Source organism: Garra rufa, chromosome 21, assembly GCF_049309525.1.
Source record: "Garra rufa chromosome 21, GarRuf1.0, whole genome shotgun sequence".
Lineage (NCBI taxonomy): Eukaryota > Metazoa > Chordata > Actinopteri > Cypriniformes > Cyprinidae > Garra > Garra rufa.
Window position 1 is genome coordinate 28386699 of NC_133381.1, and position 17158 is coordinate 28403856.

Below are 17158 nucleotides of genomic sequence, written 5' to 3' on the forward strand. Positions count from 1 at the left end.
CAGCACATGCATGGGCTAACTTTATGTATGTGTAAAAGCTCAAGCTAATTCTGTTTTCTAATAGTTCTAATAGTTCTAATAGAATAGTTTCTAAAGGTTTAATTGTGTTTTATGACAATTTTGTTCTATTATATATAGGGGCTGAATAATTATGACATAGCTGTGTTATTTAAAAAATTCTAGAACTCAAAAAGATTGTTATATATTGACATTATGACTTTTAATATGCCAATAATCTGTTATAGATGCATTTTTATAAAGTCCTGGAACTTCAGAAAAGCTTGTATTTGTAAAGTATTGCAGTCTCTGAGGAGTTGACTAATTTTGATTGCAAATGTATATTAAAATAGGAAATGTTTTCATGATGAAGTGTTTCATAATGTGTACTAAAAACCTTGAGTCACTGAGTATTTTCTTCAGCTTTGAAAAGCATCTCATCATCAGTTTTGCTACCTCACCAAACAGGCGGTTTACCGTGATCGTATCAGAGTGCTGTGTCATCGGCCTGTTGAAGCTTCGCTCTTCGACTCATTTCCTGTGCTACACTATAAACGTCCCAAAACATGCCTTATCTGCCTAGATAACAGCACGAACGCTGGCATCCTGCTGAAGGCATGTAACTCTGCAACAAAACTGATTCATTCACCAAACCTCTGTGCCGTTTGCTTACGGGCCCAAGTTGGAAGAGCCTTTTCCCAAGTTAAGCTTAGTATGCATCTCTGTTTTGATGATTCATCCCTGTCCGATAATGTGCCTCCGGTCGGAATTCGCAAACATAGCTGTTCATTCACAGCTATTGACGCTTTTGTTCCATCTATGGCTCTGTTTGCTCATCTGAGCGATACCCAGGACAGTGAGAGTACAGTATTTTCAAACAAAGCCTTGAACCCACGGGTCAAATTGCTGCGGTTCTATTGACTGGCTTCTGCATTATGCAGCGTGAGTCAGGCTCAGTGCCTTGTGTCCATTGTTCTTCATTTGGTAAAATAAATAGGGAAGGAAAGACAACCACAGGGGTTACTGATGACAGAAGACCTTACACACGTTGTTTTATAAGAGTCGTAGGGGGTTAAGATCTATCCTTAGCAATCACCATCATCCCTGTGAATGGGTCTAGTTACCTTCACCTAACTAGTCCTGTCTATTTCACAATGCAGATGTCTTTAAATAGATTTTATTTTCCTTGCTTAACTGACAATCAGAGCTGGTCAATGGGAGTTTTAAGTGTTTTGATATTTAGTATTTTTAAGCTTGTTATACTTTTTTATGCTTGGTTTTTTAGTATTCTTTAATAACTAACGGTAATCATATATTACTATAAAGTTGTGGATAAGTCTTTTTTCATGCAATATTGCAATGTTTATTAAGAATAATTTGCCCATGCACATAATTTTTCAAGTCTTCATAATCTTTAAACAAAACAAAAACATGTGAAAATATTTTTGGTTGCATTTTTTTGTTTGTTTGAGAAGCCATTTCACCTGAATTTGTTTTGTTTTGTTTTTCAAAAAAGTGGCTCCATTAGCAAAGATGCCAGATTTTAAATTGCGTACTTGCAGGTTCCTGTGTCAGCTAATCAATTACCATTTCAATTACCAAATAAATAAAAATGCTCATGTTACAGTTACAGTGAAAGATTTTTTTTTAACTTTTGACCCTCGTCACCTGACGAGGGTCACTTTCACACTGTTTATTGAAATATTAAAATATTTAAATGTTTATTATAAAGAATTTGCCCGTGCCCATCATTTTTCTTTTTAAATTCAGATGTCTTCATAATCTTTAATCAAAACCATAACATTAACATGACAAAAAAAGTAAAAATAACATTAATTTTTTTTTTGTTTGAGAAGCTGTTTCACTTAAATTATTTATATTTTATTATGTTTTTATTTTTATTTTTTTTAAATTTGATTATTATTATATTTTTTTTATTCTGTGGCTTCATTCACAAACATTCCAGATTTTAAATTACATACTTCCAGGTTCCTGTGTCAGCCAATTAACTGCCATTTAAGATAAATAAAAATGCTGATGGATTGTGTTTTTTTTTTTTGTGTGTGTGTATTTTAGACCTATTGAGTTACAGTGAACAATTATTTTAACTTTTGGTCACCTGACGAGGGTCACTTTCACAATGTTTATTGAAATATTGCAATGTTTATTGTAATTATTATAAATAATTTGCACGTGCATGTCATTTTTCTTTTTAAAAATCAACTTTAACATAATAAAAAAGTAAAAATAACATTAACTTAAATTTTTTTGTTAACTTATTAACTTATTAAATTTAAGTTAATAACATTAACTCAAATTTTATTTTATTTTATTTTATTTTATTTTATTTTATTGTTTAAAAAAAAATGTGGCTCCATTAGCAAAGATGCCAGACTTTAAATTGCATACTTGCAGCCAATTAACTGCCATTTAAGATAAATAAAAATGCTCACGGATTTTAGACTTATTGAGTTACAGTGAAAAATTATTTTAACTTTTGGTCACCTGACGAGGGATTGAAATATTGCAATGTTTATTATGAATAATTTGCATGTGCACATAATTTTTTCTTTTTAAATTAATACGTCTTCATAATCTTTAATCAAAAACATAACTTGAACATAAAAATGTAAAGATTCACACAAATAAACATTAACTTCAAGTTTCACTTAGATTTGTATTATTGAATTTTTAAAAATTTTTTATTTAATTTAATTTAATTTAATTACATTTCTTTTTTGGTTTATTATTTGTTTTTAAAAATTCTGTGGCTCCATTAGTAAAGATGCCAGATTTCAAATCGCTTACTTCCTGTGTCAGCCAATCAACTGCTATTTGAGATAATATAAATGCTAATGGATAGTGTTTTTCATGTATTTTAGACCTATTGAGGTACAGTGAAAGATGTTTTTTTTTATCTTTTGGTCACATGACAAAAGTCACTTTCGCAAACCTTTGCTTTTTTCCTCAGCTTGACTCAACAGCTTAAGTGCTGGTCCACCTGCACTAAACCAGCTTAGACCTCCAAGGAATTTCATTAATTCATATATCATTCGTGTAGGACTCACCTTTCTTTTTCCTGTCTGTCGTTGTCTCTGCAGATGAGAGGATCTGTTCTCCTCCATTTATGGTGCTGAACAGTGAGTGTGGCCCAGACACACTGGAGCAGATCAAGCAGCACGGTCTTACATTCCCTTTCAGTAAGTTCCCACATTTTCCTTTCTGAAACAGAAAATAATAATGTTTAACCAAGGCATCTGCAACACTAAAGGTACAGTAACATTTACTATTGTTCGGAAAACATTTGTGGATGAAATCCAGTCATTTCAGAGGAAATCCATGTAGTCAGTAATTTCACTGCTTGGTTTGAAAGTGAAAATTGCTTCATACATCACTATACTATTTGTTTATAATTGAAAGCTCTGCATTTGTTTATCTCACTATAATTGGTATTTTGGTTACACAATAAACTATATCCGGTATTTAATTAAACAGAAACTCTTGTGGCTTCTCTCTGGGCTGACCTGTCACAGGAAGTAAAAACTAAGAACATGATTTAACACATTCAGTATTTATTTTGGTAGTGTGGGCACAGTAATAATCTTTTTATCGCCTTTCTGTAACCACAGTAGTATCGTATCAGCAAAATCCAAAACATAGCATTCATATGTAGCTCTAATGCTACTTTTAATGCCATTTTTGTAATGTAACCTTTGTTTCCATAATATTTTTTAACAATAAATGTTTGTATGAACATGAAACGTTTGCAAAACGTAAAATTGTTTACGATTCTTTGAACAAGCATCAAAACATTGCAAAAACTATTTACTAAGGGATTTTATGTCTATAGAAAGCACATTAAATGTAAGTAAAGTGTCAAGGTTTCAAATACATATTTAAAGAATAAAATGTCAAAATTTGGTTGAAATAATGTTACATTGTCATTCAGTGTAACACAATATTTATGTAAAAATTCAAACTACATGCTTATTCTGACTTTTATTAAAAAATATAAAAGAATAACGGAACATAATAAATTGTATTGTGTTTTTATTGAGTAAAAAAATTGACAAGTGGGCAAAACTTTTTAATATTTTAGGGAAAAACAACAATTTAAAGCAATATTACACTTCTTGTTTTTATGCTTGAACCTTTTTAGTTTTTGACCCATGTATGTATAAAAAACATATCTTACTTTAACTGTGTCGTTTTGCATTTGAATGTGTGATCCAGCCTAATGAAGTATAATAATATGATATACATGTTTTAAGATTGCATAGGTTTGTTCTCTATGGACATATGGCATTCATTTTATTTGAGCAGAGAAGTGGTCTTAAAATTTGATAAAAAAAAAAAAAAAAAAAAATCAGGTGACTGCACCATAATAGCTACAGTATGACCACTAAGATGCAGTTTTCATTAATGTCCCTTAATAAACTGCTATTAAGTCACAAAACAAGATTACTACTACATACTGCATTAAAGGTTTTTAGGAGTTGTATTAATAACTAAACAAACACATCCACTTGCTTAAAGTGTTTTTCTTTTCTTTTCATCCTGTACAGTTTGCAAAACACGGGTTGCTCACGGAACTAACTCTCATGAGGTAAGAGACTTTTCTAACACTGTTTTTGTGAAATGTGACCACAGAGGTCATGAAATGCTAACACACACAAAGCATTGTTTCAAAACCTAGTGAGCTGCCTACATAGGCAGCTTCCTTTGAAGTCAGCATTCTAAGTGAAGTTGAACCGCAGAAGTAGTTCATTCAGAAAAACGGAAACTCTACACATTAGATTTTTTAATGACATCTACTTGTTATGCACAAAAGGTTCTTTATAGTAAAAGAACAATCTTTTTAAACACTGTTTTTTCATGCACCTGTCAAGTTTGAGATTTTGGGCTTTATCGTGTTTCATAAAGTGTTTTTTCAGACAAGTGGAAAGAAACGTCTCTAGGTTACGTATGTAACCATGGTTCCCTGAGAAGGGAACGAGACACCGCGTCCCCTAGGGGTCGCTATTGGGGAACGCCGCAGCGTGACTCGTGTCTGAAGAATGCATATAGAAAAACTACATGAAATGGCCGGCAACAACGTATGACGTCACCGCGGCTTTGGCCGGGGAGGATACGTTCTGACAGCTGTCACCTCGTCCTATAGGGGTAATTCTTCACAGAATTTACACTAAGTGCTCGCTACTATGCACTCCCCTCAGCATGGAGACGTGGGTATAACCGTTCCCCAATAGCGACCCCTAGGGGACGCGGTGAGTTCCCTCGGAAGGGAAACACCCAAAAGACACTGTTAAGTGTTTCTTTAATAGCACTTTGTCTATTTGTGTCAATAGATTTCAATTACAATCCATAATTTTAAAGGCCGTTTTCTCAAAATATGTTTTCTTTTCTCCAACACTGAGCCATAAATCTCCACTTCAGTAACATTTACACACACCAAACTTTACATTTTTTTCCTGTTTTTACAGAGGGATTTGTTCATATAAAATTTGCTTGATTTTATACATTATTTTGTTTTATTATTTTATATATAAAAGAATATATTCTTTTCTCTCTGTTCTAAGTTTTTTTTTCTGAATTATGGAGTGACAATATGATCCCCTTTGACTCTAATATGTCAAAAGAAATTAAACTAGAATTTTAAAACTGACTTCAACCAGTGTTTAGATTTTTGTACTAGAAATGTATGCATATTTCATTAAATAATGCCTCATTTAATATTAAAATCTAACATTTTAGAAAACTTGTAATACAAAAAAGGTTTGCAATTATCAATGTAACCAATTAACTGGGTAAGTAAGGTGATAACTATTAGTTTTTTGTTTTTTTTACCCTATTCACCTGCAGTGTCTCGAAACGAAATGTTCACTAACATGTTTTCTTTTGTGGAATTACTTTAAAAAGCCCCCTTTGATAGCTTTACTTTTAAAGACTATAATAAATCACTTTGAATGGATAAGTTCAAGTTCTGTTCCTTTGCAGATGGCTATAATATTCAACGCAGAGGACCTAAAGGACGTGAAGCCACCGTGTGTCATTCAGAGTTTTATAAACCACAATGCCGTGCTCTATAAGGTGTTTGTGGTGGGCGAGTCGTACACTGTGGTGGAGAGACCATCACTCAAGAACTTCCCCTCTGGACTGTCTGGTAAACCTTCACCCCACACTTCAGCTCTTTATAAATGTTATTTCCATGAAAGGCCACTGCTGCGATACGGTTCGTTTCACCGCGACTGGACCGTTCAGTTTGTTTAGGCGTGATTTACGTTACAACATTCCCGCCGTATAACCCAGGCGTCTTTGCATAGCTGACTTTGCAGTGAAAAGAGTCGATCAACTTATGCTGCTACCCAGTGAGCAAAAGCGCTTACCCGAGTCTGGTTTCCACTGCGGGCTGATGTAAAGTATGGTCCGTTTGCATATGCTAATGTACTTGGAGTCCATGCAAACCAGTTACGGTTACTGGGAGAGCGACCTGTTAGTTTAATGCAAATTCAGGAGGTCAGCTCTGTGCCTGAACTCATGCTGAACTGCGCAGTGCCTTGCCTTCCAGCAGTATTCAAATAAAATAAACCTGTTTAGAAGATTAAAACAGAAAAAAGGCCAGGCACAGTGTTTCTAAAGACAGATCAGGTTGTTAATGATTTCTAAGAATTCTATGGAAGTGTTAAGGAATTTCTTATGCAGGTTTGTAAAGTTCTCTTCAGTAAGATTCAGGAAATCAGAGTTTATGCCCCAATACTTTTCCAGATTTTAGTGAGTGTTTTAGTTGTAGCAAAAACAATATTATGTTTGAGAATTTAATAGATGTACAATATGAATATTTTGGGTGTTTTGATGTCTGCAGAAGGAAAGAAGGCTGAATGGTTGGTTGCCGTCTTCCTTAATGAATTTTTTTGCTGTCATTTGAGTGGGAGTTCATAAACCTCAGCATCCTCTTGGCACTAGATTTTTGTGTTTCCTCCTCCTCCTCCTCAATCGATTTATTCTCCCTTTCTGCCTGGCACTCCTGAAGCTTTGACTCTCTCAGTTGAACCATAGCTCTCTGCTGCTGTCTAGTGGCTTTTTGTGCACTTGCACTCTTACACTTTCACTTTTATTCAACTGGCTTGTGTTTTTCATAATAATGTGTTTGTTTTTAATTCCTTTGCAGACAGAAAAGCAATTTTCTTCAATAGCCACAATGTATCCAAGCCAGAGTCATCCTCTGACCTCACATCTGTAAGTGAAGTTCTGTCAAGTCTATATAAAGTATTGTATTCACTAAAGCTTTATACAACAAATCCTGGTGGGAATTTAACCGATGGGTATTATTAACTCTGTATTTACTTCTCTTTTGTTGCATTTTTCACAGAGAGATAATGTAGAAGGTGTTTCCCAGCCACCGAATGATGGCGTAATTAGGGAACTGTGTAAATCTCTACGGGAATCTCTCGGCGTTTCACTCTTCGGCATCGACGTCATCATTAACAACCAGACGGGCCAACATGCTGTCATTGACATCAATGCATTCCCTGGTGTGTATCTATTATCTATCCATGCAAACAGCCTGTTAACTACAAGGCAACTCTCCCTTTTTAAAGTTTATGTTCACAAAACATTTATTAATTATTTATTTTGCACACATATACTAATGTTCAAAACTCTGGGGTCAGTAAGATGATTTAATGATTTGAAAGTATCATAGGCTTAAAGCCGAGGCTGCGTTTATTTAATCAAACACATAGTACAAAAAGTAATATTGTGAAATATTTAAGTAACTGTTTCATCTTTAGTGTCATATTATCCTTTAGCACATTTTAATATTACAATTTGGTGCTCGAAAAACATTTCTTAATAATGTCGAAGTTGAAAACTTTAGTGCTGTATAAAGGAGTTGTTCACTTCCAGAAAGAAAATGTACAGATAATTTACTCACCCCCTTGTTATCCAAGATGTTCATGTCTTTCTTTCTTCAGTCGTAAAGAAATTATGTATTTAGAGGAAAACATTTCAGAATTTATCTCCATATAGTGGACAAGACGAGCATTTAAGGTTAAAAAGTATATAAATTGTAATTTTTTTTTTTTGGAAAATAACCAGTGGTTTTATGTTTGGGGGTTTATAACTACAAAGTTTTATAACATTTCCAATGTTTTGCTTTAAGTGAAAGTAATTGCATATTTTGAATACATGTGAGTGTATTTATCTTAATCTTTATTTTCAACATCAAATATTTTTTGAGAGCCATATCATGTTAACTTATGGTCATGCTGACTATGCTGCTTTAAGGCAAATGATGGACACACACAAAAAAGAAAACCTATTTATGGCATTATTTTTGACAGCATCCTCATTTTGCAGCAGTTTTACACAAGTGATTAAAACTTTTAACATTACTATAGCTTTGCAGGTAGGTTTCTTGAAGCATCTTGGAGATACTGCTACAGTTCTTCTGGATTTAGTCGATCTCAGTTTGTTTTGTTTCTTTATGCCATTCCAGACAGACTGGATGATGATGAGATCAGATCTCTGATCAGACTCCTTGTGCAAACAAAAATCTCACTGGATTATTACAATTAATGGCAAAATGAATGTTTGTAAATGTAAACTGACATTTCATACTGAAACTACAGCAAAAGATAGAAATAACTGACTTAAAAAAAATAGTGTTCTAATAATTTTGCCCACCACTGTATGGTTACTAAATAAAAACAAAAAACAAAAATAACAATTGAAATAAATAGAAATTAAAACAACAGAAAATAAACTTTTAAAATAATAAAAAAAAAAGAAAAAACTTACTGATCCTAAATTTTTGAACAGTAGTGTATGTTGTTTTGGTAGGATGGTTGGTTGAGGTTCTTTTGGATCTCAGTCTTCCAAAAATGCTTGTATCAATAACAAATATGTGCAAGATAATGAAAAGGGAAGTATGTAAAATTGTATAATCTAATAAGTCAATAACACTTTAGAATAGGAAACACTTATTCACTATTAACTACGACTTTTCCCTCAATAAATTTGCTGCTTATTAATAGTAAGGTACTTGTTAAGCTTTCCCTATCGCCTACATTGTGCACTACATGCCATTCACCAAACAGAAAACTCTTACACTGTGAACAAGTGACCGATCTTAGCCGCAGATTCAGTGTCTATTTATAGTGTAGGGGGCGGGACACTACAGACTCTAGAGAGCATCTGATTGGACAGAACATTTGACGAGACTGTAAGTTTTGAATGCCCATATCTTGTAAACACGAATTTTGTCGTTGTTTTAAAGCACACTAGCTTATAGATAACTTTAAGGCTAATATATTCATATTAAAAGCCAAAAATCTTTAATTTTGATTTCATGGGGACTTTAAGGTTAGAGCTAAACTCTGCAGGACACCGGCCCTCCAGGACGGAGTTTGGTGACCCCTGCAATAAACTCTCACTTCACTGTCTCACACACATGCAAAAACTGTATGACATGTGTGCTATTGTGCGAATGTGAACAAAAAACATCTTCATGTCCACAGATCTTATTCATTACAGCTTATTTTTACTCTTTTCAGGATATGAGGGTGTCCCAGAGTTCTTCAATGATCTCCTTAACCACATCATCAGCGTCCTCCAAGACCACTCCTCCAGTGACCCCTCGGCCCCGTCCCCTCCCGGCCAGCTGCCCGCTTTAGGCGCAGGAGAGCGCAACTGCGCCCCATCCCAGGAGTGCTGCGGCATGCTCGGCAAAGAGTCGGACAGCAGCACGTGGATCGTGGAGGGCGACGGCAGTCTGAAAGGCCCGCGTCAGAGACTGGGCTGCAACACGGCCATGTCCCCCAACTTCCAACAGCACTGCGTGTCCACAATAGCCACTAAAGCCTCGTCACAATGACTGCCGTCTCCCCACTTCCCCCATCCCTCCGTCCCGCCGTCCTTCCCTGAACAAATTGTGAAGACAAACTGAATAATATACAATAACAATAATAACTATTATACTGATAATATATCTGTAATCAAAAATAAACTATATTGGGCATAATCCTAATGATGTTGATAATGGGCATTGGATTCTATATTCTATGCCTTTGTAAATGTTTTATTTTTATTCAGTCTAACAACTTAGTACTGTAATGTGAACTGTTGGGAAATCAAATTTAAAAAAAAATCAGTTTTAATTTGAATCACAGTGCAAAATTAGTGGATGTTAGTTAATTGAGCACACTAGGCATGTTGGATATTTAAGTTCTGAAGTTTTTCTTTTGTTGCTGATGGAAAAGACTAACGGATCTCAGTGTGTTTAATGACACCCAATAATCTAACAAACGGGACACCTAAAATATCTTTGTGCTCTGTATTTAGTGGCAATCCTATATTGTGATGATCCACAGTGTATATCGTCGTGCAGCGCCTACAAATCTGCTTCGTGAGCCAAACGAAGGCCAGCGTGCAGCTGTTGTAGGCCGTGTGCCACTGTGTTTGATCTTGTGACACTCCGTAATCTTTTCATAATGCTCCAGAACACTTTCATCATTCTTCCATAAACATTGTGACACCTGACATTGTCCATGCGCATTTCAGTGCATCATATCATACGGTGTTATATGAAGTTGGGAGAAAACCGAACGATGAAGTTCCAGGTGAACTGTCAAGTATCATTAATGTTTAGATTAGTTTTATGAAAGTCGACTCCGAAGAGGCTAAACTTCTGCTGTTCTTCTAAATTAATTTTTTGTCAATAATGAGTTTGGTTGGACGGTTGCAAGAGGATATTCTGACATTCCCTGTATGCGTGGTGTTTTTTAGCAGACGGTCCTTTAAAAGTTTTGTATATGATCCAGTTTTGAAAGTCATATGCTTCAGATTAGTACAGACCTTGAAATATTTGAACAAACTGCATAAGATGAATGTTAATGTATATGTTGGGAGTATTTTGTCTTGTTCTAATTTCAAAGAAGAACTTACCATTACTCAATTAAAAGGAAAATTAACATTTGTATAATTTTACATATTCCTCATTATAAATTCAATAATTGCTAATCACTAATGAATACAAAGTATTTGTTTTATACATCTTATAGTTTAAATCAATCTGTTTTGTAAACTGCCTTGAGGCAGTTTAAGCACTATTTAATTGTAACATTTATTTAGCACTAACATCAATGTAATTAAAACCATCTGAGCAATTTAGCAGTAATTTATACAATGTAATAAAGCCAAAAAGTGATTTGCAGCTTTTTTTAGGTTCTCTTTTTGCAAACTTGTTTGCATATACTGTAATGAAAGCCTTGGACTTCCCATAATTAGTTTTTGTACAATTACAAAAATGATCATCTTATTTGTATTCATGTTTATAAAAGAAATTTCGCCCACTTAGTGCCCATAAACTGACTTGGATCACTCCTACACGTTTGAAGACCAACAGAAAACAGCTTGTTTTTGTTCACTGTGAGAGGAATGAATGTGTGGAGATATTTGACAAACAATGTCTTAATGTGGTAAACAAGAGCGGTGCAAATGGACTGTCATCAGCATCTGCTCCCATTCTGTTCAGTTTATACGAAGTGAACATTTAGTGCCAGTCCACTGGCCTTTAGCACCTTATGTTAATGCTTTTCTCTTTCTGGTTGGGTCCATTTTTAAAGATGAATATTTTCATAGATATACCAAAATGTGTTTAATATCCTTTTCTATATAACTCACTCCATCATTGTGGAATACAAATGAAATGGTCATTATCATTCTGATGGCATTTCAACAACAACTAGCTGTTTTTTTTTTTTATTTACAGTAATTGGACGTGTAGCCTCTTGCTTGCCATGGGTATTTATATCAAGAGTGTTGGAATATAAGTTTGCATTTTGTTCATCCTAAAAATGCTCCAAGTCTGAGTCCTTTGAGAGGTTGACAGAATGACAGTCTTCAACAGCCTTCAGCTTTACTTTTTGTCTCTGTACTTTTGCCTTCATTGTGCTATCAAATAGAAAAACACCTCACCTACTAAATTTTCTGTCTCTATCATTTTTTAATTGGTGTCAGGTCTCATATCAGACTCCGCTTGCTTACATATTCATACATCAGGGCCAAAAACGGCCATCGGCACCATGGGTTAACATCTCTGGTTACATCGGTATCAGAATGTGACCTGGTGCTTGACTTTTTGAAAGAGCCATTATACACTATTCATGCATATCAGATGTGTCCGTGCCAGAAGTTCCCTTTTGTTAAGTTCTCAGCACATTTACTCACCTTCATGTTACCGCAGACTTGTTAGAATTACTTTCTCCTACGGAACACATGCGTAAAGTGGAAGTCGAGTCACGTCTTGGTGTTTAAAAGTAGTTTTTTTTTTGTTTTTTTTTCTGGAGAGAAAACAGAAACAGTGAAAATATGTGAGACAGAGTTATTATAGTTAACTAAACTGAAATCAACTAGTTACACTACCAGTCAAAAGTTTTTGAACAGTAAGATTTTAAAGTTTTTTTTAAAGAAGTTTCTTCTGCTCACCAAGCCTGCATTTTTTTTATCCAAAATACAGCAGATGTTTTTTTTTTATTTTAAAATAACTGCATTCTATTTGAATATATATCAAATGTAATTTATTCCTGTGATCAAAGCTAAATTTTCAGCATTATATCTCTAGTCTTTAGTGTCCGATCCTTCAGAAATCATTTTAATATGCTAATATGCTGTTCAAGCATTTTTGTCTTATTATTATAAATCTTTAAAACAGTTGAGTACATTTTTTCAGGATTCTTTGATAGAAAGAATAGAAAGATCCAAAGATCAGCATTGTTTTCTGAAATAAAAGCTTTTGTAACATACACTATACCATTTGAAAGCTTAAAGTTAGTATTTTTTTTTTTTTTTTAGCATGGATGCTTTAAATTGATAATCAATAAAGTGGTAATAAAGACATTTTTTAATGTTACAAAATATTTCTGTTTTAAGATAAATGCTGTTCTTTCATCAAAGAAACAGAAAAAAAACTAACTCAGCTGCTTTCAACATAATAATAATGTTTTTTGAGCAGCAAATCAGAATGTTAGAATGATTTCTGAAGGATCATGTGACTGGAGTATTGATGTTAAAATTCAGCTTCAAAATCACAGGAATAAATTACATTTTAAAATATATTCAAATAGAAAACAGTTATTTTTTTAATATTTCAAAATGTTACTGTTTTTGCTGTTCTTTAAATCAAATAAATGCAGGCTCGGTGCGCAGAAGAGACTTTAAAACATTAAAAATCATACTCTTCAAAAACGGTAGTGTATGCTCTCAATGCATCAATAACATGATGTACTAAAGTTACTTAAAATGGCACAGAACTTAAAAAAATGCAGAAATTACAGACATCGAAATCATTTAAATGAAAAAATGTAAACTATATAAACATTTCAAATTAAAAAAAGACAAAATAATAAAATTAATGCTTTAGCTGAAGCAAAAACAAAGATTAAAACAATAGTATATCATTGATACTAATATAACCGATGTAAGAAAAGTTGAAAAATTACAAGACTTATTTATTTACCTCTGTTTAACACAAAGTAGATTATTATCAAGTCCCGTTTTCTGTCTTAAACAGAATCATTTTTGGAAGCTACTTTTATAAAGGTCCGTGACAGTTCAGACCTTAAACTAGTGCACTGTAGTAGGCCTACGACTAAAGCTATTAAACTGCCGTTTGTGCTAAATGAACAGGCCATACACAGCTTAGACATTTTACGCCTTCCTCCTCCTGCTCTCATTGGTTCACACATTTTTATTCAACTCATCCTCACGACCTGATTGGCCAGACTTTCTGTCAATCACTATCGGCGCTCATGATTGGTCGGTCCCAGTTAACTAATGCGAAAAATCCATGTTCTCAGGTTTTGACATGTCACTAGAGCAAAGCCACCCGTCCGATCAGAAGTAGAGAGAGTAGCTTAATGCCTCGCACATGTCACAAGTAATACAAGCCAGACTCCAAGCCGATTTACAGCGTCTGGACAAAACAAAACATTTGCCCTGACATTATGCAAACCGCCTAAAGTTGTGCACTTCACTTGAATTGAAATATGTCGTCGATCCGTTTGTCGTTGGCCGGACGAAGCTGCGCTGACAGCGGACTGAGCGGATAAACGGGACTGAATGTGACGGCTCGTCGCGTCGGTGAATGAAGAAGCACCAGCCGTTCGCTTCGAAGCAAAAACACGTCCGAACATGGCTGACAGAACAGCTCCGAACTGTCATCTACGACTCGAGTGGGTTTACGGCTACCGGGGACACCAGTGCCGCAACAACCTGTACTACACGGCCGCCAAGGAGATCGTGTACTTTGTCGCCGGCGTCGGAGTTGTGTACAACACACGGGAACACAAGCAGAAATTTTATTTGGGACATAACGATGACATAATCAGGTAGGCACATTCACGTGGATGTTTTAAGGAAATCCATGCATTTATTGTTTAAACAAAAGCACACCAACTTAGTAGTAGTGAACTCAGTGGTGCTAATGCGTTCAAGCCAGTGTCAGGCTAACGTTACTTATATAAGACGTTGCTTTATATTTAATTGCAAGCTCGAGAAAGTGGAGAGATGGAGGTGGAAGTTGCTCCGCTGAGGCGCTGTCCAGCACGCCAGGCTGCTGAAGGTGATCTCCGTCACGCTAAGCGATCGCTCGATCACCTTCACGATGCTGGCGTGCTGGACAGCGCCTCAGCGGAGCAACTTATGAAACAGGACGCATTCTTGCAATCTGTCAGCGTTATTTTTTGTAATTGTTAATCAACGACATATGCGTCAGGCGGACTTTAGCGTCGCGTCTCGCTTTTTGTGGCAAGTTAAAAGTAGTATAACTTTGAAAAAAGGGTCTGGAGACATCTGTTTTTTTACTCTCCGTCTGGTTGTTTTTTGAAGGGAAAACGCGTCCTTTGTAAACAACCACAGTGACAGGCTATTTGTAAAGGCGCTGTCATATTTACTGTCGCCGGGGAAATCAGTCATTTCAATAGGAACCCACGCGAACCGGAATTTCGTGAAAGATTTCCCCACAAAGATTTCGCTTCTGAGGGTTCGACCCGGTGACCAACAGAAATCTGTTTGGTTTAAAAAGTGACTTCTTTGTGAGCTGTGCTTCATTCATCGCCACTCTATTGACAGTAGATGAAATGAAATTAAATAAATGAAATAGTCTTAATAGCCTACTTTCGAATATACTGTTGCATTTTTCCTCAAACATATACATTCTTCAAGCACAGTCCTGAGCGGGTTGTATAGAAGACTCCTTGAAATAGAATTGAACCGCGGTTCCTAGAGTGATAATATTTAGTATAACAGCACTGGAGCCCTTCCTGTGTGTTTAGGAGTTGGCTTCTCTCACTAGTGTTTAGAGAGTAAAATGGAAAAACCATAGTGGATCTTGCAAGTAGTATGCATGTAGTATGCATAGTGATTACATAACTTTTTAGCACTGATCCACGGTTCCAAGAGTGATGATATTTAGTATAACAGCATTGGAGCCATTCCTGTGTGTTTCCGAGCAGGGTTCTTTCACTAGTGTTTGGTAAGTCTGAAATAGAAAACGTTGACTGTTAAAATACTGTTAGATAATTGAAAAAAAGAAAAAGTAGCAAAGTATGGATGGGTATGACAGCAATTTAGTGCTACATTACAAAGCACAAAATCTTGTCGGCGCCAATAGCCTTGTGGGCAGCGCATCGACATACAGTGCCATTGTGCTCCGGGCGTCCCGTGTTCGAATTCCGACTCGAGGATCTTTCCCGATCCCGCCCCCCCATCTCTCTCCCACTTTGCTTCCTATCATGTCTGATCTGTCCTATCATAATAAAGGCAAAAATAACAAAAAATAAATCTTTAAAAAAATACAAAATCTAAAATTAAAGTGGTAATATTTTGCGAAAAAAAAGTATTAAAATGTTTTGACCTTATTCTTAAAATATTTCAACTTTATTCTTGAAATATTTTGACTTTATTCCCGTAATTTCGACTTTACTCTTAAAATATTTCGACTTTATTTACGAAACATTTAGACTTTGTTCTCGTAATCAACTTTATTCTCATAACATTTCGACTTTATCTCATAATTTCAACTTTATTCTAGAAATATTTCAACTTTATTCTCTAAATATTTCGACTTTATTCTCATAATTTCGACTTTATTCTCGAAACATTTAGACTGTATTCTCGAAAAATGTTGACTTTATTTTCGAAACATTTAGACTTTGTTCTCGTAATTTTGACTTTATTCTCGAAATATTTCGACTTTATTCTCGTAATTTTGACTTTATTCTTGGAACTATTTTGAATTTATTCTCGAAACATTTCAACTTTATTTTCATACTATTTTGACTTAATCTCGTAATTTTGACTTTATTCTTGAAATATTTTGACTTTATTCTCTAAACATTTCTACTTTATTATCGAAATATTTTAACTTTATTTTCGTAATATTTTGACTTTATTCTCATAGTATTTTCACTTTATTCTCGCAATATTCCGACTTTAATCTTGTGACGTTAGATTTTTATTATTTTTATTATTTATTATTATACCTATTTTTAACATGGCACTAAAACATTGACATCATAGATGGGCAATATAACCAAAATGGAGTAATTTTATTTCACGGTAAGATTCAATGTCAATATATCACTTTAAGACCGAATGCATGGATCCTATATATTGACACATGCCTGATTTTTGATTTTCCAGTCTGTTTACATTCACTTAACATAACTGTGTTTATGTTAATATTCACCAAGATGTGCAGTTTTGTGTATTTGACCATTCAAGCCCGATGATACATGAAATGTAATTGAATTCAATATAGAGAGTTTTTCAGTGTTTTACTTTATCTTGAAATATATATATATATATATATATATATATATATATATATATATATATATATTAACACGTGTAACCTCATATTTCACTGCAGTACAAGACCTGTTTAGTTTTGCAGTTTAGCTTTAATTCATTAGCTAATATAATATTATCCAACAGCCCTATAACAATTCTCATGAAATGACCTCTATCTGAGCCCATGATTTAGATGCATGTTCTTTTTAAGTACATTTGACCTCATCCAAGGTTTATCTGTCTTTAACATTAATAGTAATTCAGTTTTTTAAAAATAGCTGTATTCATATGCATGTGAAGGTGCTTTGAG

General features: G+C 34.6%; 2 protein-coding genes across 4 annotated transcripts in view; both read left to right on the forward strand.

Annotated features, from left to right (window-relative positions):
* itpk1b (inositol-tetrakisphosphate 1-kinase b) overlaps window positions 1-11209 on the forward strand; it is a 68528-nt gene extending 57319 nt beyond the window's left edge. For all 3 annotated transcript variants that reach the window (XM_073826738.1, XM_073826737.1, XM_073826739.1), the window contains 6 exons: window positions 3099-3197; window positions 4563-4603; window positions 5995-6160; window positions 7166-7233; window positions 7367-7529; window positions 9552-11209. In XM_073826738.1, coding sequence (XP_073682839.1) covers window positions 3099-3197; window positions 4563-4603; window positions 5995-6160; window positions 7166-7233; window positions 7367-7529; window positions 9552-9871 — 857 coding nt within the window. In that variant the 3' untranslated portion in view covers window positions 9872-11209. The remainder of the gene's footprint in view (window positions 1-3098; window positions 3198-4562; window positions 4604-5994; window positions 6161-7165; window positions 7234-7366; window positions 7530-9551) is intronic.
* A 2747-nt stretch (window positions 11210-13956) lies between these two features.
* eml5 (EMAP like 5) overlaps window positions 13957-17158 on the forward strand; it is a 106375-nt gene continuing 103173 nt past the window's right edge. Inside the window, exon 1 of the mRNA XM_073826798.1 lies at window positions 13957-14384. Within this exon, the coding sequence (XP_073682899.1) occupies window positions 14188-14384 (197 nt within the window). The 5' untranslated portion in view covers window positions 13957-14187. The remainder of the gene's footprint in view (window positions 14385-17158) is intronic.